This window comes from Ambystoma mexicanum, chromosome 3q (assembly GCF_040938575.1).
Source record: "Ambystoma mexicanum isolate Mex_15411 chromosome 3q, UKY_AmexF1_1, whole genome shotgun sequence".
In the NCBI taxonomy this organism is placed as follows: Eukaryota; Metazoa; Chordata; class Amphibia; order Caudata; family Ambystomatidae; genus Ambystoma; species Ambystoma mexicanum.
Genome location: NC_090926.1, coordinates 864,195,222 through 864,218,170, shown reverse-complemented (window position 1 = coordinate 864,218,170; position 22,949 = coordinate 864,195,222). Strand labels below are relative to the sequence as shown.

At 44.0% G+C, this 22,949-nt stretch overlaps 1 protein-coding gene across 1 annotated transcript in view; it reads left to right on the top strand.

Annotated features, from left to right (window-relative positions):
• UTP6 (UTP6 small subunit processome component) overlaps positions 1 to 22,949 on the top strand; it is a 483,780-nt gene that overhangs the window by 192,726 nt on the left and 268,105 nt on the right. The window contains exon 11 of the mRNA XM_069654957.1: positions 4,207 to 4,388. Within this exon, the coding sequence (XP_069511058.1) occupies positions 4,207 to 4,388 (182 nt within the window). The remainder of the gene's footprint in view (positions 1 to 4,206; positions 4,389 to 22,949) is intronic.

Genomic DNA, 22,949 nt, shown 5'->3' with positions numbered 1-22,949 from the left:
TGTAAAGGTCAAAGTTTACGTAGAGGATTTAATACATTAATGGAAACTGCATGTGCATATATAGTCTAATGTGGGCATAGTGAAGGTTTATGGGGTAATGCGAGATGGCTGGGTAGGTCAAAGGGGGGTGGATATAGAAAGGAACTTACTCTGAAGTCCCACAGTATAGGGGTTATTAAAAGAGGCTACACATTGACTCCCTCAGTCATTTATGTGGCTGTGGAAAGGGGCAAGGACCACTAGGCTACACATGGCAACAGTAAATCCTACTCCAAATGACGTGCTAACTTAATTTTCCGTGTGTCTTGCAAAAGTGCCAGCAAGCTCATGCATGGTTACCTGAAAACAAAGGAGGTTGTGTGCAACTGCCACTTTCAAATGTATGAATATCAGTCCGTGGTATGTAACACCATGCACGGCGTACCTCCAAATTTCCATTGCAATTTACAGAACGGTATGCGCAATGTAGGCCCGCTCCGTAAATGAAGTATGTGTGCTTCAACATCCCCATTCAACATTTTAGACTGATTTGCAGTGGAATCATTTCTTCAGATGCTGTAATCAAGTAATATTTGTTCATGGAGGGAATGTTTACCAATTTGTGGCACAGTTGAATAATTATCCAATCCTCGATTGGATTGCCGACATTAACTGCTTCCTGACTGGCCTTATCACCACAAACTGCCCATGGTCTGACCACCACAGCATCACATTCGACCTCCCCAACAAGAGACCCAGCCCCTGTCTGTTAAGCACGATTGTATGCAGTACCCTTTGGGTGCACTACAACAACCCTGGCCTCCTGTCAATAGGAACCCAATTTGTACTACACAGGTTGGTAGCGTGTTGAGCAGCCAGCCATATCTCAAGAGGGATCAATGTGAGCTGTAGGGGAGTTGCACAGAGATTCAGTGACAAGTATTCAAATAAACTCTTAAACACAAGGTTTCTTGAATAAACAATTATGAATTTATTAATCAGTCAGTTAGAATAAGCCTTCTTCAGAAGGGAGCAATATAAAGCCACACACAAATACACTCCAAAAATACACACACTTAGTTTTCTAAATCCGTAAAATACCCATTTGGGATGACATGTGAGGAAACTTTAAGATAAAGAAAGTTGTGGAATCAGCAATACTGAGTAACGGAGTAGCCCACTCAAAAGTCTCTGTGAAAGGTGCATTGTTTGAGGCGATAAAAGTGAATGAACTCTAAAAGCAAAAGTGAACAGAGTTAACCCCGAGAGGAGGGGAGAGGTAAAGTTAAACATTGAATTCCGAGTCAGAGTGGCCCTGCGGTGGTCTGTGAAGGAAGCCTGCACATTCGAAAGTCTTCGACATCCGAAAAGCGGTCTGAGCCCGACCTGGGGGAGACCCGAAGTGTAAAAGGCTTGGGGAAGGGAGCCCAGGCAAGTGTTATTTAACTGAGGGGGACCAGTGTGACATTTTTGTTTCGTTATTTGGGGAAGGCTGGATCAAGAGCCTTTAACGTGGAAGGCAAGGCGGGCCTCGAGCCACGTTCCAAACTGTTTCAGTTTTCAAGCCTGAGTGTCATCCTGCCTATAGAGATTGCCTTATTCCATGCTGTTTAAACGTGGGGAGGAGTGCTGATTCAGCCACGTATTTTCTTTGTCGAACACAGATTTTCCTTTTAATTGCATACTTCCTTTACACACTTTTTTGTACAAGAGATAGGCCTGGTATTAGGTTGTATTAGCATAGGCCATTTTGATTTGACACACGACTAAGACTGTTTTCTTTATTATTTGGTGGTCGAGACGACTCCCATCCCAGTCATAGGCCAAAGTCCAAGCTCAGGACATTTCAGCGGCCAGGCTTATCTTACGAGGAAGATGTGAGCTGTAGGTAAATACACAAATCTTAGCTAGACGGGCACAGCAAATAAGCACTAGGTAAAATAAAAATACAAAGATTAGAGTTCCAAAAGGCAGAGCCCCTAAGAATGAATGAGTGGAAAAAGGCTTCCCTCATTCAGGATTAAAAGAAAAATGTCCAGGAGCCAGTGTTGGGGCTCTCTCTAGGAGAGGGGATGAAGTACAATAATGATGCATCTTCCGAACATGCCCCACTGACACCAGTAACCTCTGTGCAGTCCCACAAGGATCCTGCATCTCCCCAAACCTATATAACATTTATACAAAACCCCTTTTTCATCATCTGGATTCCCTCTCCATATCCTTCACAAATGATGCCGACGCCCACATCCTCCACCCTCTCTCTGGAACCTTCCACCTAGATGCTGCAACCATCAACTCAGTTGATGACATTGTCCAAAACTGGACGGCAACCCACCATTTATTTTTTATCACACAAACCGTACTTGGAGAAAATATTTTAAAAAATGGGGGAGCACTAGAGCTCTCCTATACTTGGCAAAACACACATGCACTCTGCCCTACTCAGAACACCCTGACCCTATGCGGAAAATCTCTCCTTAGGTACTCGGTGGTGCACTGCCTATCTAAAAGGGATAGCAAAGAGACTCTCCCTACTTATCACATATACCTCAAAAATAAGGTTAAAAAGTACAGATACAAGTCTATGGGTGCTATATCGAGACAGTATACATTAAATCTTGTCTCCTCCGTCTGCAGGGCCGACTCTTTACTGCCTGGAATTTCTATACGTTTTAATCGCCACTTTGGCAGTGACCCCTGTAGTAACAGAACTGGTTCTGAACTATTAAAACACCACTCCCTCAGAGGAGAGGAGTAACCTAGTGGCAAAGACTGTCTAGTAACAGAAGTAGTTTATATTGTGTTCAAATTTCATAAGTTGGACATAGTTGTGCTCATGAGGAGACTCATGGTTATGTTGGTTGACAGGTTTCGATAACCACAGTTATGGTCATCTTCTTCAGGACATTTCTTATTGTGGACTTCACTCCTTCTGTGGACCATCAATTGAGTCCCGGCAGCACCACCGTTCCCCCAAACACAAGTGTGTGTACTCCTGCTCGGTCGGGGATATATGGCGCATCCACTGCAACAAGTGAAAAATTGCGTTCTGTTGTAGTGACAGTCACAGCATTGCTATTAATGTAACTGCTTCATATAAATCAGATAGTCGACTGCCATAAGTTAACTGTATGTGGCAGTTCGCGTCAGTGAAATGGGATCCCTACCCTCGGTCGGTCTGCTCTCCATGAAAAACTCACCAGTTATGCCTCAACAACGACAAAGCCGAGATCCTCATTGTAGTCTCTCACTCCACCCTCCGCAGCATAGACCCAGTTTACAAAGCATTTGACATTGATGGCAACCAGATCAAACTTCTTCTGAAGCCAAAACCCTGGATATCTACCTAGACGCCACCCTTGACCTCTCTCGCCAGGTCAAAGCCATTGCCTCCTCCGCTGCCTACACTGCAAAACTACTGAACGCCAGCAAGCCTTTACTCAGCATTACCAACTCTCTCGCCAGAGCCATCACTGGAGCCAAACTGGATTACTGTAACGCTCTCTTTCCCGGAACCTCTGAACATAACTTGTGCAAGCTGCAAACAATCCAAAACAATTCCCTCCAAGCATCTCTGTGTCCAAGCACGACCATATCACAAAAGCCAGGAAAGACGCCCTCTGCCTCCCAATCCATGAACAGATTAAATTCAAGACCATCTCCATTGCACACAAGTGCACCAAGTACACTGCCTGGCCTACCTTTCTCCCTGGGTGGAGAAACACACCTCCCTCTCCCTCGAAGATCCACAAACGGCCAACTCCTCCGAGTGCTCATCTTCACCAGAAAGACCGCAGGAGGACAAATCTTTCTCGTCATGGCCGCCAAGCTACGGAACAATCTCCCCATCACTATGAGAAAGGAACCCTCCTACTGGACATTCAGAAATAAAACTTTAAAACCTGGCTTTTCACCTAAAAGTCAGCGAGCTAACCGACTAAGACAATCAGATACCTGCCTACTCTCCACCCTTCTCCCTGAGCCAAGACTTTGACACCATGACACCCCTCCCACCCCTTTGTGTTTTGTGTTTGTTTCCTGTATTATCTCGATTCTGTATTTTTTGGTATCACAATGTAACTAGCGCCTAGATACCCAAAGGTTCATTGTGCTGCAACAAATGCAAAATAAATAAATACATTTGCAAGGTACATGCGTGTGTGAATAATCCTTTGAACACTAAGGTTGCAGTTGCTCTCTAATGGGATCCTAATCATAACTTATTAGCTTGCAGGCGCTTCATGCGGATGATCCTCTGACATGGGACTTCATGGCACGACGAGAATTGGAAATGGATTGTCTGCCTACCCCAGAACATGTGTCAAAACCAACAAAAGCAATGGATTTAGATAGGAAGGAGCAGCGTTGCTATGTGGTCTACGAGACTGCTGTCCACTCTATATCAACAGGTTAGTCAAAGGAACAAACCCATCTTGTGTATTCTTTTGTTTGTTTGCAAATGGTTGGTATTTTGCAGAGACAATCGGATTTTAGTAATGCTTATTCATTAAATCCAGTTTGAGAGGTAAACTGGCTTTGATGCTAATCCTTCTGTCTACATGTCAATTGAATTAATTCTTTAGTTGCTCACTGGAAATGTTACATTAGTTTGTGTCACGTTCTCCTACTAATCCCCTTTATTATCGCTAAACTGTCTGATTTGGCTGCCTTTGTTGACGTAATTTTGAGAGCTATGCTTTTATGTTTATTTTTACTATATAATACTTATTTGCTTAAACTGAAATTTGAGTCTGTTCGTGCAAGTGGCCTGTTAATTGTAGAGGCAGTATTAAAAATGTCTACCACAGGGAGTGGTATTTGAAATTCCGTTAAAGTGCCCTCCCAACGTTAGAAGTTATTGGGCCAAAAATAGCCTTGCCTAAAGAACTTGGTGTCAAGCTTGTTGGCAGGCTCTTGTTGAATCTTTCACTTAGTATTGGAATGTCCTGCTTTTGTGCAGGATAGAATTATTCAGTTAGGCCCGTTTGTCAAATCGATGTCGCTGGTCCTGACGCACCGTTAAAAGGGGTAGGTTGATGACTTCCAAACACGCCCTGATCTTATCATTGACTAAATTATTGGAAAGGACTTTTGTGGAGCTTAATACGTGCAACAGGGGGAAAGAGGGTGGCATGCGATTTGGGACAAATGTGTATTGTGGGGCATTCAGGGGATTGGTAACATACGTACACTACTTGCACAGTGTAATCAACTAGGAAGGAAGATATCTCAAACGGATAAAACATTGCAGGTGTGACAACCTGTTGGAAAATTGTGGTAGTATTTGTTGGGCTAAAATCGCTTGCTCCTCTTCATTTCATTTTCATTTTTATTTCTTACTGCTTCTTTTTGATGTTCACTTCATTAATTTGCTCTTTTGTCTTCTTTGTATAAATTGATTTACTGTATGATAAATGCTATGTTAATATTGTCCTAAGAAATTGGTGTAAATGTTTCATTGTAAATTGTAAAACACTTAAAAAAAAAAAAATTACCTTTTATTCTCCTTTCCAAGTAAGAGTCTGAAACACCCAGAATATTAATAAGTTAACAATTTCTCTAAATGTAGCTTCGCATCATTTAGAAAACACGTGTTTCTTAGTGCTTCTACAGACACCTGCCATTTGGAAAATAAATGTTGTCTAATGTCAAAAAGAAGGGCTCTGATATCGTGTCTCCTGGAATGAACTACCCTTTATGTAAATCAAGAATACCTCCATCTGAGACTGTTCCAAGTTGGGCATCTACTGCTTACAAATATTTGCCTGAAATCATTGGTGCTCTTCGGGGATGCCCAAAGCACTTGTCATGGCAGGTGCTAGGTTTGTGTACGAGTTAGGCTCTTCTTGTGACCTACTTATAAAGTGAAAAGTCGGATGTGCTCAGTCACCAAGAAGCTGTCGAGAAAATGAAGAAAAACAAGGGATTTCAAATCACATTAGAATAAGAAATACAGATGGCCCTTTGACCCCCAAAAAGCAGTCTGTGGTTCAAAAAATAAAGGGAAAGAAGCAAACTGCAGAGGGCCCTAGACTTGTGAAAACAGTAAAAAAATAAAAAAAAATCACAAGATCTATAAATGCTTACGTTAAAGGATAGTTCCGGGACTTTTTTTTTATTGTCCCTACGGGTCGGCCATGTGTTTGTAAGCATAAATCGGTAGATCGTAGGAAACTTTCCTATGGACCTTACCCGACTTTTCGCCCATTATCGCACTCGAAATCAGCCTCCATTTTGTGATAATCCTATCATTCCGCCGCATCGACCTGGCTCACCTGCCTTTGCGGCACTAAATCAAATCCCCCGCCCCTGAAACAGACTTTATCAAAACATTCATATTCCCCGCCTCTATCCGTGACGTGACTGAGCTGCGTAGGCAAACGCGCCCAGGCGTCTTCTACGCGACTCCACACAGACCCCGGAAATCAACACAGATCAGCTCACAATACAGCGCACCACAATTCGGAATATGAAACTGTACTTTGAAATCAAACCGCAAGATTGTAAATGTGGTAAAGTACATTTATTTGACATCAAATGTTTAGAGAATATTCAGCGATTTGCATTTTTATTTGCTCATGTTCCAAAAAGTTCGTATTGAGGAACGCGATGGTCCTTTGCTGTACACAGGGTCTTAGAGCATCTCACAATACAGCACCACAATTCGGAATGTGAAACCGTGGTTTAAAAGCAAACGGCAAGATTGTACATTTGGCAAAGTACGTTTATTGGACATCAAATGTTTAGAGAATATTCAGCGATTTGCATTTTTCTTTGCTCTCGATCCAAATTAGTTCGTCTTGAGGGAAGTGATGTTCGTGTGCAGTACACAGGGTGTTGGTTTACGATAAAAATAAGCTCTTCTGTCGCACTGATAATCGCATGGCTGTTCCAACAACGAGGCACTAGGCCACCACAACGGTAGGTATGTTGCATCTAACCGTTAGTACCGCGTAAGGGCATACTTGTACTTGGCGATCGTCCCATAAAATGGTCAGGGTGGTAACGTTGTTCACGCGGAGAAGCAACTGGCGGCTGTAGAAGCCGTCCGCCGGTGTCTGGTACTCGTGACACAGACAGTAGTGAATGATGTACCTAAAAACATAAAAAATGAAATTAGTCTCACCATCAGATCCTTATTAAAATTATTCATTTCATAGCGAGGACAGCGCTACTGGGTGTACACAAGTGTTTAAAGGCGTGGCGAGGCATGGAGGGGGGGGGAGTGGAGTACAAGGTAAGTAGCATAAAATAATAAATAAATAGGGCCAGCTGGTGGCAAGTGCAAGGTAAGTGCAGAACAAGTGCTGGGAAGGGGGGGCTGTAGGATACTGAGACAGTCCCCCAGTGCAGGGGTTGACAGGGAGGCAGTGCAGGTGGAGAGTGGAAGGGCCCAGGACCGAGGTCGCAGACAGTGGACCAGTTGTAGCAGGGGAGAGGGAGAGAGAAAGCAGAAGCAAAGAGGAAGGTTTTGAGGTGCTTCAGTAAAAGCAGATGGTTCTCCTCCAGATAGTGCGCGGTAGAAAACACTATGCCACATAGAACGAACAAGTACAACTGAACCCGTCTTTAAAGCCACTGTATAGTAATGAAATTGCGGTATAAACTCATCAAAAGTTACTTACATTATATTTGCATTTTCCATTGTGTCTCTGTGTAGGGCAGACCCGAAACACCACTCCTTCTTTGCCGACGTTACTTCTTCTAATGAACGTGGCTCATCGTTTCGTTTCTGAAATTTTATTCATTATCTTTTCTTAGTCTTTCAGGATGGTCCCGGCCTGTCAAGGTCAAATCACAATAGAACCTTATATTGGGTCGTGGGCCGTTCCGCCACCCGAGCAAAACATCAAAGCAGCTGACCTTCACTTTGAGCGAGCACACATTTCTAGTTAGCTCCAGTTAGTGTAAGGGCATCTTGTCTGCGTGCCTTTTTTTTTATTGTCCCTATGGGTCGGCCATGTGTTTGTAATACGGAAACATTCTATAATTTTTGTAAAAATGATTTATATTACTGTTTGGTTTAATTGCAATGGGCCTGCAACATGAGGAGACTCGAGAGAACAGACAATCGAATTACAATCATTTAAACCGTGATGTGTATTTCTCAATGAGCTCTGCTTTAGGTGGACATGGAACAGAGGCAATGTTGGGTGGCAATGCAGTTGTCCCCTGCATAGGTTCGTTCACCACTCCATGTATGTGCCTATCGAGGACATCTACGATAAGTCTCTCAATAAACTCATATTGCATATCCTCAAACACTGGTTTGATCACCCATTGTTTACTTCTTTTAGTGAAGGCCTTATTGTAGCGAAGCGTCCCTAAAGTTCCGGTCGTCCTACTTTGTTGACGGCCAACATTATGGTTATGTGCCAAGACCGCTAGAAGAGTCCGATTTATCATGCCTTCCATGCCAAAATGCAATCTTTTGGGCCTGTACTTTAGGCACATATTGTGGAACACCTCCAAATCTCCTGTGTGGCAGAATTCCGTGAGTCCCCTCAAATCTCTTGTTATAGTTTTATCAAATACAATCTTTTCAATGGCCTTGTGAGTGGGTGATGAAGGAATCAACCACTTCTTCTTCCGTGCCTCCTCTGTGGACAAATGGCCATGTTCACATTTGTGGAAATGCTCATTTGTCGACCATCGATGTACGTTGCTACAGTGCAACATTACTGACCGCCATTTTTCCAGTAGAATTTCCAACGACCCTTCACATGTTTTTGAGCTCCACCAAAGATGGTTGCTGATTGACTTGGACCACTGTGTCCTGCAGCCGACAATTTTTTATTGATTGATTTTGCAAGATGCCAAACGTCAAATTGGTTTATATTTTTGTACTGTTCTCTCATTGTCTTGGCAATTGAAACGTGTCTGTCCGTGGCTATCAGGTCGATCACCATTCCCCGCGATTGTAGTTCTTGCAATGATGCTACAAAGCCAACTTTCTCCATGGCCACTGAGGATGTACTTTGTGACACCTGCACGACCACCGAACTCACAATTTTCTTACTTTCCATGTCCTGAAAGTGGTAGGTGCAGTACTTGGCTGAAAATCCTGGACTGTCGCATTGTCCATCACCGGCTAGCCTGAAGCGTTTGCCCGCGAATGTACTTTCCATTGACATTTTTTCCATTCTCCAAGCTTCGCTGATGGCTGGAAATAGATAATCGGTTTGGTATTTGTAGAACTGACTTTTCGCAATGAAATGGATTCCCACAAACTGAAAGAAATACTGTAACTTTTTAAAACTTGAACCACTAAAAAGTGCGGCCGCTGCACAAAGTAGATTGCCTGCTGGCAGTTGCCCCAGCATGGGTTGTGCAGACCATGCGAACGGATGATATTGTGTACAGGTGGCATGTATTTTAAGGTTAGTGCCTCGAATTGCACGAGTCACATTAATCAATGGCTCCCCACATACTTCCCCACCAACCCAATGCCCACATTTCATCATCATAATAATATCCATCAAACAGCTATCGAATACAATGAATTTGGCCTCTTTCCTTATACTGTCACTCTGCATCCCAGCTGGTTCGGCCTGTAACGTTGAGGACATGTCACTCGCATGAAAGGTACAATCTCTGATATCGTCTTCCGCTATGCTGAGTGATATTGATGGTGTTTCATTGTCGTCCACTTCATTCTCTTCCATTGCAACATCTGTTCCTTGTCCGGAGATGGGAGAAAAAAACAATGTCTTCAACTTTCGCGTGCTCTTATTTTTTGCGGGTGTGGATTCTGTGAATTGATCTACGACTGCATCCAAACTACCAGGAGGACATTCACTATCAATGGCTGGTGGTGGTATAGCTCCGTTGTCAATCACTTCATATTCTTCCCATTGGCACGATGCATCTCCAGTCTCAAGTCCCTGCCAAAAGGTTTGACGAGCAACATCTCTCGTTCGCTTCACTGTCTGTGTAGATCTAGTTCTTACACCCACTCGCAACTAGAGGACAGATTAGAAAAGGGATGTTCAGTTTAAACACAACTTACAGTATTGAACTATTGACAGTGAAAGACAACATAATATAGTGAACAGGACACTAACCTTCTTTTGCTTTCTTTTCTTTAAAACTTTCTTTCCTCGAACTTCAACATCTGGACGCTGTTGCTCCGACTCGTGTGTGCATGTCTCCACTTCCTCTCGCGCTGCAACGACTATACTTTCATGATAAGCACATCCATCACTCACTGAGGCTCCATCGACTCGCTGAAACATAGAACTTTCATTAGTATGTATAATAATATTGAAAACACAAAATGTACTTGGGGACCAATACCCATACGTACATCTCAATAGCAAAACACGAATGAACGCATTGTGTAGAACATTCAAACGACAATAGTTCACGCATTGTTGATCTAGTTAGATTGAACTGTCAAGATCCATACCTCGGGCTCCGCATAGACTTCCATTGATGATATTATTGAAGATGACGCTTCAGCAACTCCCTGAAACACAGTAATTGCATTAGTATGGTTTTCTATTTTGTTTAAAAGAACATAAACTTTCTGCAGGCGTCAACGGCTCATCTAAATAGACCTGCACAAATGATCAGTTGTCTAAAATAAATAATGGATATCCAAATATGATTCGATTTGCTCCATCGTTGGAAGTGTCACCACCCAGAGATCTGCATCAACTACTAGGGGTGATGTTCTTGTTGAAGAAGCTCCGTCAGCTCCCTGAAACATAGTACTTGCGTTAATAAAGAAGGAAGTATAGCGGATGTAATCACGTCATTTGATCTCGCATGATTGATCTGTCAGTATCCATACCTCGAAATGCATAAGAACATCAAGGGACGCTGTAACTGCGGTGCACACTTCTGCAAGCTGTTGCGCCGACCCGTAACTGCATGCTCCCCCTTCCTCTTGGACTAATGCTCCATCGACTCCCTGAAACATAGGACTTTCATTAGTAATGAACACAATATTGAAAAAAGAAGACACATAGGAGGGCGACGACAGAAGGACATACCAATGGCTAAAAACGAAAGAAACATTGTGTGTAACAATCACGCTACAAGAATGCAAGATCTGATGATCTCCATCGATGGAACTGTCCGGAAACGTACCTCGAGCATCTGAGTGACATCTACGGTTGTCGTCAATGCGTTGGACTCCTCAGCATCTCCCTGAAAGACAGTACTTGCATTATTTTGGATAACAATAATTATAACTGAAAACAAAGACTAGAGGACGAGTACTGTGGTGTACCATTAGGTAAAATAATTACACGATCAATTAAAACTATTGATTTACATGCCTAAAACAAGTCAGTGTCAGAATAGCTAAGTAAGATTACCCGATAGGCGCTTGAAGTGGCTGATGACTGCAATAACGACACGGATGGAGAATCTTCAGCCTTCATATTGAGTGGATACATAAATGGGGAAATTATTGTTAGCTAATGCTACACACTACCGCAATGCCGAGAGATAAATACGTAAACTTGACTCACCAGTGGAGGGATGTGGACGAATAGAGTGGGAATAGCGGTTGAGAGCAATTTTCGCCTCGCTCGCGGTGTTTTCGTCCTTATTAGCAATGATGTGGAGTACATGTCTGGGCTAAAGTGCCTGCTGCAGATGCGGTATCGATCACCCCTCTTGTCCGCAAAGACTTCTAGGACTCTACTTTCTATCTCAGAGGCTGGATATCCGCAATATCGGACCCATTCTCTTATCTGATCTATTGTCTTAGGGAAAACATGCATTATAGTACCTTCAGATTTGTTATGGGTCTTCGAAGGGCAACCGCCAATGGAACAGGCAGGCATTATGGAAAGTTCTGAAAAGTAAAGATCAACAATTCTCTATGAATACCAATGTGTTAAAACATTAAATGACACATAAAAGGTTCAATGCAAGGTCCGTTTTGGTTCTTGGAACTATACATGTTATTCACATGCGGATAAGTATTTCAATAACTTTCAAAAAATAGAAAAAGTAATTTGACTAAACTCAGAACATGTGACTAGTTCCTTGCATGTACTGTCGTGAACGAAAAGAAAACATGGATGCAATTTGATGACTACTAGCAAATAGATATAAATTAAAAAATTGGACGCAAAATGATTATGGTACATGGACTTACCTTGACGAACAAACAGTTAGATGCAGGGATCAGAGTAGTTTCTTGTCGTAGAACAGGGAGCAGTTCACAGGTTGCAAACTGACGAGTTTGCTCAAAGTGGTCACGGAAGTTCACAGAGACGAAGAGCAGATAACCAGCACCTTCACGGGTTGACTAGCAAAGCGCAAAGAAGTTCTCATTAGAAATATGAAGTGGGTTATAAAGAATTCGAAACAGGGGTGTGTTTGTGAATGAATGACGTGTATATGTCGTGGCATTATGCGGTCTGCAGGGGGCCGTCCAGCGTGAGCGGGGATGCTTGGCAGGAGACACGGGGTCTGGAGGTAGACATGGGAACAACAACCCATGCTCTATAGACCACTTTGAAGTGTACATGGTCTTTGGCACCTCTTGGCCTTTATCGCTCCCTGACAGCTCCACTTGCCAGCACAAGTACCCCGGTGCGAACTGCCTTTGATAGGGCGGGGGGTGGATCGGGGCGGTGGTCGTGCAGACAAGACACAGGAAGACTCGTGAATGGAGACACACTTATGTGGATTGCAGGGGGCCGTCCAGCGTGAGGGGGGATGCTTGGCAGGAGACACGGGGTCTGGAGGTAGACATGGGAACAACAACCCATGCTCTATAGACCACTTTGAAGTGTACATGGTCTTTGGCACCTCTTGGCCTTTATCGCTCCCTGACAGCTCCACTTGCCAGCACAAGTACCCCGGTGCGAACTGCCTTTGATAGGGCGGGGGGTGGATCGGGGCGGTGGTCGTGCAGACAAGACACAGGAAGACTCGTGAATGGAGACACACTTATGTGGATTGCAGGGGGCCGTCCAGCGTGAGGGGGGATGCTTGGCAGGAGACACGGGGTCTGGAGGTAGACATGGGAACAACAACCCATGCTCTATAGACCACTTTGAAGTGTACATGGTCTTTGGCACCTCTTGGCCTTTATCGCTCCCTGACAGCTCCACTTGCCAGCACAAGTACCCCGGTGCGAACTGCCTTTGATAGGGCGGGGGGTGGATCGGGGCGGTGGTCGTGCAGACAAGACACAGGAAGACTCGTGAATGGAGACACACTTATGTGGATTGCAGGGGGCCGTCCAGCGTGAGGGGGGATGCTTGGCAGGAGACACGGGGTCTGGAGGTAGACATGGGAACAACAACCCATGCTCTAAAGACCACTTTGAAGTGTACATGGTCTTTGGCACCTCTTGGCCTTTATCGCTCCCTGACAGCTCCACTTGCCAGCACAAGTACCCCGGTGCGAACTGCCTTTGATAGGGCGGGGGGTGGATCGGGGCGGTGGTCGTGCAGACAAGACCCGTTTGCCGCAGGGCCTCACCAAGGAGAGGCCATCTAACTGAATGTAAGAGGATGGCTGCAGGATCTACTACATGGAATGCAGGGGGGTGAGTTTATAAATACCTCACCCTCCCAGGAGAATATACACTAGATTCATTTAAAAAATCAAAACAACCATTGTTAAAATATATGTTGGGCTTTATTTTAGATTTTAATTAAACATAAATAATAAACATTACACATTGTAAAGTTGAGGTTGCAGCACATCGAGGGAAAATCCGCGGTATTGTCCACTGTCACTGGGGAAATGTTGTCTAATGGCAAGTACCGCACAGGCAGGTATTACTCTCCGAACGCGGTGTCCGAGCCTCCCGTGAAGCCACCAAGTGAAGCAACGATAGGCCACCAGCCTGTACCACCTGTGAAAAAAAAAGATGCAAACTGTATTAAACTGACCAAACTTTCTTATCAATGTCGATTCAGGTAACACATGTCATTTTTCTTAGAAAAAAATTATATCTAGAAAATGCACTATATGGAACAAATTTACATGCGTTCGAATAATATGTAAATGTAATTTTATATGTGGGAGACGACCATGAAATAGTGGTGGCATCACTGACATCACAAACAGAGTATACTTACTCGTTACTCGGATTACGCGGACGAACAGTGCCGCGAAGTTCGTGCATAAGCACCATCATCATCCTCAACACGGTCCGTGAGAGGCAGGCTTCCCTGAACTCTGGCAGCTCGGTGATGCATTGCGGACTTTGCTCGCCTTCCTGCAGACTTTGCTCGCTTTCCGAAATGTAGGCCAAGCACCCGGAATTTTCACGGCAGCAGCAGTTCTCCTCAGTTGGCATTAGCTCGCACCGATTGCACGTGCACCAGGTGGAGACGCCGTCCATGCGACATGGTCCAGGCTCTTCATCCGTTGACTGGTCCTCCCAACTCCCGTCCGAATCCCCATCGTTTTCGCGTGCTTGACTTTCCAGTAGTTCTTCCTCGGTGTACTCGGGCTCGTACATATACGGCATTATTGTGGCCATTGTGCGGTAAAGATAGTAAAATAATTTACAGAGATGGTACAGGTGTTCACACGGGCTACAAGCGGCGAAGGTAGCTGACCAGAGCACTGAAACGAGTCACAGAATACTCAAAGTAACACAGAGAGAGGAATGGAATCGAAAATCTGCTGCTGTGTGTTGTGAAACGGTCTGTTTATACTTATTGGGGAAAGAGGCGTCCTGCCATTTCCATGGCAACACGTCAATAGCTGAGGCGCAGCGATTGTTGACGCGAGACGTGCTTGAAATGGGCAGTACGCGTCTGCTGATGTCAGGCTCAGGGGCGGGGGATTTGATTTAGTGCCGCAAAGGCAGGTGAGCCAGGTCGATGCGGCGGAATGATAGGATTATCACAAAATGGAGGCTGATTTCGAGTGCGATAATGGGCGAAAAGTCGGGTAAGGTCCATAGGAAAGTTTCCTACGATCTACCGATTTATGCTTACAAACACATGGCCGACCTGTAGGGACAATAAAAAAAAAGTCCCGGAACTATCCTTTAAGACTTGAGTAACATTTCCTATAAATATCTACAAAGTATTTTTAATATGCTGAGACAGTAAGTAAAACAGTTATAGTTGTCATTGAAATCCTATTCTAATAATTTCAAAGAGTAGTAGAGCTAGCAGTGTACTGAAAGCAGGTAGGTTTAGTCTGTTATAAAGAATCTGTTAAGCAGCATAAAAGGAGGTGTAAGACATTGTCTGCACAAAAGAACTTTGTAAGAAATACTTTAAAAACATGGTAGTTGGTGTTGGAAAGAATTTAGACAAATACTAAATGTATTTTTCAGACAGGCAGGGGGGAAGACAACAGTTTGAATATAGTAGGCATTTCTTTTAAAAAATTCTGTGTCTTTGTCTTTGATCAAATTCCCTCAACATCCCCAAACCTATTTTGATCAAATCTGATTTCGGCTTATACATAGTTGTGTCATAGTTGATTTTTAGATGGTATTCAATTTAGTGTTTTGAATCATGTAAATGTAATTCAACTTTTAAATACTTTGTTTTAATAGAGTATTTACTGCATTGTAGAAGCATGCTGATTCTGTCACAGGAGAAATTGTGCTTTTGTATTTGTTTATTATTTGTATCGCACACCAAACCCTGAGGTAATTGGGCGCTTGAGAAACTTAGTAGTTACATACAGAACGTGCAGGAACATTACATTACAATCCAATGCAGTAAAAACATTAAAGGACCCTGGTTACATGTGGTCAGGCAGGAGATCATGGGGGTAGAATCTGGTATGACAGACACAGGATTAACAAAGTCATAAATAGGCAGTGGTAAGTTTACATGGTGGAGGCATCTTAGTGGAGTGACTTGTTGCTCAGCCAACTTTTTATATTGGCTTTAAAGGTGAGGAAGGGAGGTTCTTGTCTGAGGGGGATGGGAATGGAGTTCCAACGTTTTGCAGCTTGTACTGGGAAACTAGCTCCCCCGCCTGTTTTTAGATTGAATCTCTGTACCATCAGGTTGTGGGAACGAGATGATCTGGTAGTGCGTGTGAGTTGCTGTTTGCAGATTTTGTCCGCCAGTATTTGGGGGCTGAGTTTTTGAGGCATTTGTGCGTGATGGCCAGGATGCATAGTGTGATTCTGTCACGGATGGGTAGCCAGTTGGCGTTCTGTCTGAGTGGAGATGTGGCAGGATCTGGGAAGGCTGAGGGCTGCTCTTAGAGAATTATTCTGAAGTACCTGGAGTTTATTTAGGTTGTGTTCAGAAGAGTGTTGAAGTAGTCAAGTTTGGCTAGAGCAAGTGTTCTAGCCAACGTTGGGCAGCTGCTTGTGGACAGGTAAGCTTTACAGCTATAGATCAATTTATTGGTATAGGCCGTGGAGGATGCAAGTCTGTTTACCTGTTTTTTTAGAGAGTTGAGTCAAGGTACACCCCCAGTGTTTTTATTTCTTTGGACACATTGATAATATTGCCGTCAATGACGAAAGAGGAGTATCAAGTGTTTATTCAGGCATGCCCGAGTACCCACGATCATCAATTTCGTCATTGAGGCAAAGACTGTTGGTAACCATCCAGGCCTGGATTTTAAGGTAGATGGTGTTTTGTAGTTTGGAATCATGGTTTTAGCAGCCAGTTAGGGGGATGAGGACTTGAGTGTCATCTGCATAGTTAGTGTAGAAGAGGTCGAAGAGTAGCTTTGTAAATATATTATAGAGTTTAGGCGACACACAGGAACCCTGTGAGACACTGCAGAGTATCGGTGTGGGGTCAGCTGAAGCTGACTGGGAGAAGACTCTGGTGGTTCTGTTTGATAGGAAGGATTTAACCCAGTCGGATGCGTTAGTGGAGAAGGCTGCTGCTCTGTTTAAGGTGTTTTGTAAGGGTTTGGTGGTCGAGGTCGAAGGCAGCGGATAAGTCTAGGAGTAGGAGGATTGCTAACTTGCCATTGTCTTTCGCCTCGTCCATTTGTATCTTTAGATCTAGGAGGGCTGTCTCAATGTTCCATTTTTGGGTCTGAAACCTGACTTAAGTCCAAGGAGTTAATTCTCCTCTAGGTGCTTCTATATTTGCAGATAAGCCACACGATCCAGAATGTTTAGAAGGAATGGGACGGTGGCGATGGGCCTCTAGTTGGTAGGGACATTTGGATCGAGGTTGTTTTTTTTAGAGGCATAACCCAAGCTTCCTTGAGGTTGTTGGGTACTTGGTTGGAGGCGAATGAGGAGTTAATTGGTGCAGTGATGAAGGGGGCTAGGTCTTTGGTGCCTTCTTTAGTCACGGTGGTGGGGCAGATGTCGCCTTGGCAGTGAGATGGTTTCAGACTTTTTATAATATCCTCAACTTCCTTTGGGGCGACTTGAGAGAAGCTGAAAGGAGTGCACGGGTGAGGGGTTTTCTTTTGGTCAGAGGCCTGTTGGGTTCTGATGGTGAGGCTTGCCTTTTTAGCGCTGATCTTATTTTGGAGCAGGGTGATTTTATCTGCGAATGCTTGCTGGATTTTAGTACACCATTCTGCATCTTGGATGCAATCTTGTATGGGCGGTGCAGGGGAGTTTGCATTCTGGATTCTGGAATTATAAGTTTCTTTTTTGGCCGCGAGCATAGCCGCTTTGTAGGTAGCGGACGCTGACATAAATGCAGTTTTGTTGATGATGGATGGGGATTTGCACCAGGTAGATTCAGCTGATATTTTTTTATTTGTATTTCTGAGGCTTTTTAGTTCGGGGATGAGCCAGTGGTTTGTCTTTCCCGAGTTTAAGAGGGGCTGCAAGATCAAGAGCCTATTTGAGTGTTATTGTATAGTCTACAAAGTTGGGCTGGTCAAGTATGCTGAATTTAGTCTCATTAAGGATGTTGCTAATGAGCGGCTGGAGGCTGTCTATCGTTATGTTGCGACAATTTCTGGATAACAAAGGAGGTGCTAGAGTAGGTTTGGTTGTAGAGGGTCCAGGGATGGAGAATAGGATGAGATGATGGTCTGACCAGGCTACGGGTTCATTTTGGATAATGAAGATAGAGCAGTTCAGGTCAGAGACCCAGTCCATTGTTCTACCTTTGGAATGGGTGGGTGTTGTGATCCTGTGTATAAAGCCCAGGTTGGTGATCGAGTTGTCCACAGGTCTAAGAGGCCAAGGTTGATGTCTACTAAAAGGATGGTTTGGGATCAAAGTTTGGTATGAGTAGAAAGGAGGTTCAGGATGTCCTCCTCAAAGGTGGGAGCAGGGCCGGTAGATAAGATGCAAGATCATTGTTTGGGAGGGTGAGAGGGTTAGTTTTACTGATAATAATTCTGCAGAGGGGAAGCTAGCAAGGGGAATCTCTCTGAGGGCTAGAAGAGTTTTGGCAATGAAGGCCACTCCTCCGCCTTTGCCGGACGTTCTGTCTGCCCTGATGATTGTGTAGCCTTCAGGTAGGGCAAGGGAGAGTGCAGGTCCTGCTGCTTGGTGAAGACAGGTTTCTGTGGCAGCCAAGAAGTCTAGGCTGTTTGCAGCAATGAGATCAGCGATCTCAGAAGTATGGGCCACAAGGGAGCGAGCATTGATAAGTGCTCCTTTGATGTTTGGAGGTTGTGGAATGGTGTTGGGTAGTTTCAGGGTCACAGTAGGGGGGGGTTATTTTAATATTTTAAGCAATGTGGTGGTGCAGTTTTCGGAGATAAGTTGAGGATTTTTGGACCAGGCGGTGGCTTTATGGTTGAGGAATCGAGAGACTAGTCTTTGGTTCCTGGAGTGGACTGAGATTGGGGTAAGAGGTGTTGGTGGTGTGGCAAAACGATGTAGCATTCGAGAGGGCTCAGTGGCTCACTGGTAGCAGTGTTTAAGGGTGCTGAGCTGGTTGTTTTGAGATCGAATGCGGGTGGAAGAGGTGGCAGAGAGTATGAAGGGGTGGCTGAGTGAACTAGGGGGAGGAATGAGGCCAGGGCCAGCGTGGCTCTGTGGAACGAGGACATGGTGATTAGTCGGTAGGCTGGGTAAGGTTGGTTTTGGATTTTACCCTGGGCAAAATATCGGAGGGGTGACACAATGGGCAGGCTAATAACAATATTCTGGTTCAGGCGTTAACACAAATAGGAGAAATTACATAAAGTCTGCAGATTCAAAAAGTCTCCTGGTGGGTAGGTTACTTGCAGTCGGCTGGTTCGGAATGGCACATTGGGTAGATTACATGTGGTAGGCTAGGTCACAAATTAGCACAATAGGTAAATTGTAAGCAGTATAAACAGTAGGCTAATTCAGAATAAGCACAGTTGGTGAAATGCATGCAGTGGGCTGGTTTATAAATTGGCAAAATGGGTAGATATGAGCGATAGGCTATTTCAGAATTGGTGGAATAGTTATATCACACACAGTAGGCTGGATCAAAATTAGCTTGGTTGGCTAGAGCAGTGCAATAGTGCTGCTACCATACGCTGTTGCTCGCTTAGCTAGAAACCAGAATATTGGCAATAGCATTCGGGGGTCCTAGGCCGTTAGTAGAGCTGGCCGGTTTCAGCAATCGGCTATTTCGAAATTTGAGCCGTGGTGGAAGAGAGTATTGAAATCAGCTAAGCGACAAGTACAGTAACAACAATACCGTGGTGGATGGGTCGGGGCACAGTGGGTAAATGGGGTACAACGTACATGCAGGTGGACCTGACATTAGTAAAATAGTGCTTGAATGTAAATCGGGGCGGTGAAGGAAGGGGGAGTATGTTCGGTGAATAAGTCAGTACCTTAGATGCGTGGCGAAATGGTCCTCGCCTTATGGGATGGAACAGGCGGCAAGCGGCGGTCACCGGCAAACAACGGCAAACAAGGCCTTTTCCTTATGGCCGGCCTCCTGCCACCTGCCGGCAGAAGTGTATGGATAAGTACTGGTGGTTGCTTAGCAACCGGGGCGAGCCTCAGTTTCAGGCCGCGTTGCGCCAGCCATTATGAGGCCAGGCGCGGCTTAGAGTTGCAACGAAAAGCAGCTGATCTGGGGCTGATCAAGGGGCAACAGCGTCAGATGCTGTGTTTCAGCACAGAATGGGCACGAAATGGGTGCTCGCCATCAAGGGTAGGTGCTGCACAGCTGGTCGAGTGGTCTGGGCCTCGATTCAGTAGGATTGCTGATCGCAGTGAATAAGGGCACGCTAGTGCCAGATAAAATGTAGATCGTGGCTGTAGAGGGAGACTGGTTCCTGCCCTCTCGGGATTCTGTGCGATGTGAGGGTCACCACGGCAAACCAGGCCTTTTTCCTCTGGCCTTTTCCTTATGGCCGGCTTCCTTCCACCTGCCGGCGGAAGTGTATGGATAACTACTGGTGGTTTTGCTGGTTTGCGCATGACGGGGATGGCGCACCAAAGTGGCTGTCTCTCTGCTCCACTGGGACCAAGACTGAAGAGAATGCAGAGTGTCTTGGTAGTTGCAAATGCAGGTTTAGGGGCCACATTGTGGTTCGGAAGTCTACCACCTTCCAAATGGTGATATAGCAGTTGTTCCCTTTAGGGCCTGAAACTCATGGATGTCTATGCCAGGGTTCTTTTTGTCATTAATGGGGAAGCAGTTTGTATGCTGTGACACTGTGCTTGAATAATTCCAGTTGAATAATTCCATGACGACAACCAATACGTTTCAACTTTTATTCTTAAAGTAGGCACACCTATTTTCACTGCATCTGGCACTGGCCTGTTTTGCACTGGTAATTGATTCATATACAATTCAACTGGAGTTGGCTAGGCTACAACTGTCTTCAGGTTCCTCCAGAGGGTCTGGGAATGATTCTGGGTCCCCCTCTCATCGAAGATTTCCTAAGGATCCGTTTAATGTCTATGACAAAAAGAATGACATTACTGATTGGCTGACTGTATTTGAGTATGCTTGTGAAGTACAATAGGATAATGAGTCTGATAAAATTGCAGGGTTCGAAATTGAGAGGAGCTTGGAGCTATTTAGCTCCTGCTTCTAGCGTAATAGAGCCTGGTTAGCTTGAAACCAATAGCTCCCAGAGCTACTTTTGGCTCCTACGTTCAACTCGTGCCTTCCACACGTGTAAATGTGACATTGACTTTCAGTATTTGAGAAAGTTAATGAAGCATTAGAACACATCTAATATACATTTAAATGCAATGGTTCATACAAAATGGATACAAAGTTAAAGGCGCATCTCTTTTTTAAAAAAATGTTTTTATTTTTATTTGATTTGGCTGAATTTAATCAACCTTTCAAAATTTCATTTAAAACAGATCATAATACAAAAAGCATACAAAAAGCATTCACAAGACAATCGCATGCTTATGTTAAAAGTTAGTTGCAACACAAATTTGTTACAATTATCTCATAATTAAAGGAATAAAAAAGATCAGAGATAGAAGAAGAAAAAACCACAAAAAAATAATCATTAGCAGACAATGTCACTCTAATCATTTTTTATCTTTCCTTTTTTTCAGTTTTTTCTTCTTCCAAATTTAGGCTATGCAAGAAGTAAACCGCTGCAATCTGTATTGCCATATTGTTACAGCCCACCACTACCACCCAGCATTCGGTATGTGATAGGTTCCCCAAATATTCACAATGTCTTGTGAAGAAAATTTTGCGTTTAGACCTAAGCATTGTACAGTCCGTGATCAAGTGAGTAAGAGTTTCGGAATAGTATCAATTTTGCAGAAGCGACATAAATTTTGGTCTATACTCACAAGACGTCGTCTTGTTTTTATGTCGTTTGTGATCCACAAATTGAGGCGGAGTCGTAAGATGCCAATACGATATTTCGTAGCAGGGCAACGTATCAGATACGGTGGTAAAATTCCTGCCCTTTTCGGAGGAAAACGCAATGTGTCACCATCGCGGAAAGTCAAATACTGCTCATAAGTGTTGATCCAATCCAATTGATGTATCTTAGATTTTGCTTTTTCAGGATTGTTCAACAACAGATCAATTGTTATGTCAGCTTTTGCTAGGATATGGTAGATTTTCTCTAACCAATTACTTACAAAAACATGTTTGGCAGAAAAACAGATGGTATGGGAGTTTTTTTTAATAGGACTTCCTCCTTTGATGACAATGGGCATTTTCTAAATAAGGCACACAGGCGCCAGCTGTAATGGGCTTGGAGAGAAAGTAACCCAAGCTTATATAGCATCCATGCAATGGGTGTACATTGTGGCAGATGGAGCACAGATCGCAAAAATGTAGCTTCCCATTGATTAAATTTAAATGGGAATTCAGTTTTCATTGACTGTAACCCATATAGAAATATCGGGACGATTTTTTTGGTCCTGAAGTGCCACACCGGCAAGATCGAAAATTTGCCGAATTTATGCATGATGATACGTGCTTGAGATATGGCTGATGTTGACTCTATCCGTTCCAGCTGTCCTTGCCCTTTAAACTTACCATCGAAAACCATTCCCAGATAGCAATACTTCGGAACTACCTGAATTGGAATGGATCCAATGGTCCAAACAAACGATAGAGGCCCTAAACGTCTGGGTGAGTATTGTAAAATGTGTGTTTTGGAGGAGTTAATTGATAATTCATTTACCGAACATACTCTTGAAACGCATTAAGTAGGCGATGTAGGCCAACTTGGGTTCTTGAGATAAGGACCAAATCGTCAGCGTACATTAGCGATTGTATTTGGCCATTGTATATCTTAGGGGAGTATGAAATGATTTTTGACAGGGAGTCTTTGACATCATGAATATAGTAATTGAAAACTGCAGAGGCCAGTGAGCACCCTTGCTTTAAACCTCGATAGGTTGGAATTTTTTCTGTTGACAGCCCATCCACAGTAATTCTGATACGAACTGATGTCTCATGATGTAGTGAAAAGATGATATCATATAAAGTGGAAGGACAATTGTCTGAGTAGCTTTCCTAGTAAGAGACATCGACTAACAGAATCAAATGCTGCATTTAAATCAATGAACCCAAAAAAAAACTGCTGCTTGCTTTCCTGACAATGTGCTGTGATGGCATTAAGGGTCAGTAAATTCATGTTCGTCCCTATTCCTGCGATGAAACCGGTCTGATTAGGGTTGCGATGATTACTGGTCCGTGTCC